Below are 1,722 nucleotides of genomic sequence, written 5' to 3'. Positions count from 1 at the left end.
TGATGAAAGGAAAAAAATACTCTTAAAACTAGGACCAGAAGAAAACTTCTTTAAACGGATAAAGGGCTCCTACAAAAATTCCACACTAAACATCACACTAACAATGAAATTCTGAATGCTTTCCCCTTCAGATCAAGGAAATGGCAAAGATAACTGCTCTCACCTCGTCTATTCAACACTGTACTGGAGGTTCTGGCCAGGGTACAGAGATCAGAAAGGAAGAAGTAGAACTCTATTTGCAGAGGACATTATTTGCCAAACTCATTAAACTATTCAGTTAAAATAACGGAGTTTTATTATAAATTATACTTCAACAAAGCTGATTTTAAAAAAAGGAAACTCCCCACAGAGAAAACTCCAGGCTCAGGACCAGTGAGTTTCATGGTTTCACTGGTCAATTCTATCAGACATTTAAGGAAGAAATAATATTGCTAAGAGAAGTATTAAAAGACCTAAATAAATGGTGGTATAGCTTCTTTTTTTCCGTAAAAACACCAAATGGCGGATGACGCCGGTGCTGTGGGAGGGCCCGGAGGCCCCGGGGGCCCTGGCATGGGAGGCCGTGGTGGCTTCTGCGGAGGCTTCGGCAGCGGCGTCCGGGGCCGGGGCCGGGGCCGAGGCCGCGGAGCTCGCAAAGGCAAGGCCGAGGACAAGGAGTGGCTCCCCGTCACCAAGCTGGGCCGCTTGGTCAAGGACATGAAGATCAAGTCCCTGGAGGAGATCTATCTCTCTTCTTTGCCCATCAAGGAATCTGAGATCATTGACTTTTTCTTGGGGGCACCTCTCAAGGACGAGGTTTTGAAGATCATGCCTGTGCAAAAGCAGACCCGTGCTGGCCAGCGGACCAGATTCAAGGCGTTTGTCGCCATTGGGGATTACAACGGACACGTTGGTTTGGGTGTGAAGTGCTCTAAGGAGGTAGCCACTGCCATCCGTGGGGCCAAGCTCTCCATCGTCCCCGTGCGACCAAGCTACTGGGGGAACAAGATCGGCAAGCCCCATACCGTCCCTTGCAAGGTGACTGGCCGCTGTGGCTCTGTGCTGGTGCGCCTCAGCCCTGCCCCCAGGGGCACTGGCATCGTCTCAGCCCCTGTGCCCAAGAAGCTACTGATGATGGCTGGAATTGACGACTGCTACACCTCTGCCAGGGGCTGCACTGCCACGCTGGGCAACTTCGCCAAGGCCACTTTTGAAGCCATTTCCAAGACCTACAGTTATCTCACTCCTGATCTCTGGAAAGAGACAGTGTTCACCAAGTCTCCATACCAGGAATTCACTGACCATCTTGTAAAGACCCACACCAGAGTTTCCGTGCAGAGCACCCAGGCTCCAGCTGTAGCCACCACATAGTTTTCTATAAGAAAAATAAAGTGAATGAAGCTAGTTTTTAAAAAAAATGGTGGTATATACCAAATTCAAAAATTGGATTATGCAATATTGTTAAGATGTCTATTTTCCCCAAATTTAATTAACATACGCCCAATCAAAATCCAAGCAGACCTTTGAAAGAAACTGACAAGCTGATCCTAAAATTTACAGGAAATTGCAAAGCATATAGAACAGCCAAAACAATCTTGAAATAAAGAACAAAGTGGGAGAACACACACTACCTGATTTCAATATTTACTTTAAATCTACAATAATCAAAACAGTGTGCTACTGGCATAGGATAAAGAAATTTAAAAACTAAAACAAAATACAGAGCCCAGAAATAAACCCACA

The 1,722-nt window shown here is 46.2% G+C and overlaps 1 protein-coding gene across 1 annotated transcript; it reads left to right on the top strand.

The window, feature by feature from the left end:
• The first annotated feature begins 498 nt into the window (after window positions 1-498).
• Window positions 499-1,383, top strand: LOC102975025 (40S ribosomal protein S2-like). The gene has a single exon (XM_055081792.1). The coding sequence runs from the start codon at window positions 499-501 to the stop codon at window positions 1,348-1,350; it is 852 nt and encodes a 283-aa protein (XP_054937767.1). The 3' UTR covers window positions 1,351-1,383.
• The last annotated feature ends 339 nt before the right edge of the window (window positions 1,384-1,722 follow it).

The sequence above is a fragment of the Physeter macrocephalus genome, chromosome 21 (assembly GCF_002837175.3).
Source record: "Physeter macrocephalus isolate SW-GA chromosome 21, ASM283717v5, whole genome shotgun sequence".
NCBI lineage: Eukaryota > Metazoa > Chordata > Mammalia > Artiodactyla > Physeteridae > Physeter > Physeter macrocephalus.
This window is presented reverse-complemented; position numbering and strand designations above follow the sequence as displayed.

What these genes read in the sequence shown, in the direction of transcription:
- LOC102975025 (XM_055081792.1), top strand. Translation starts at nt 499, where the DNA reads ATGGCGGATGACGCCGGTGCTGTGGGAGGGCCCGGAGGCCCCGGGGGC.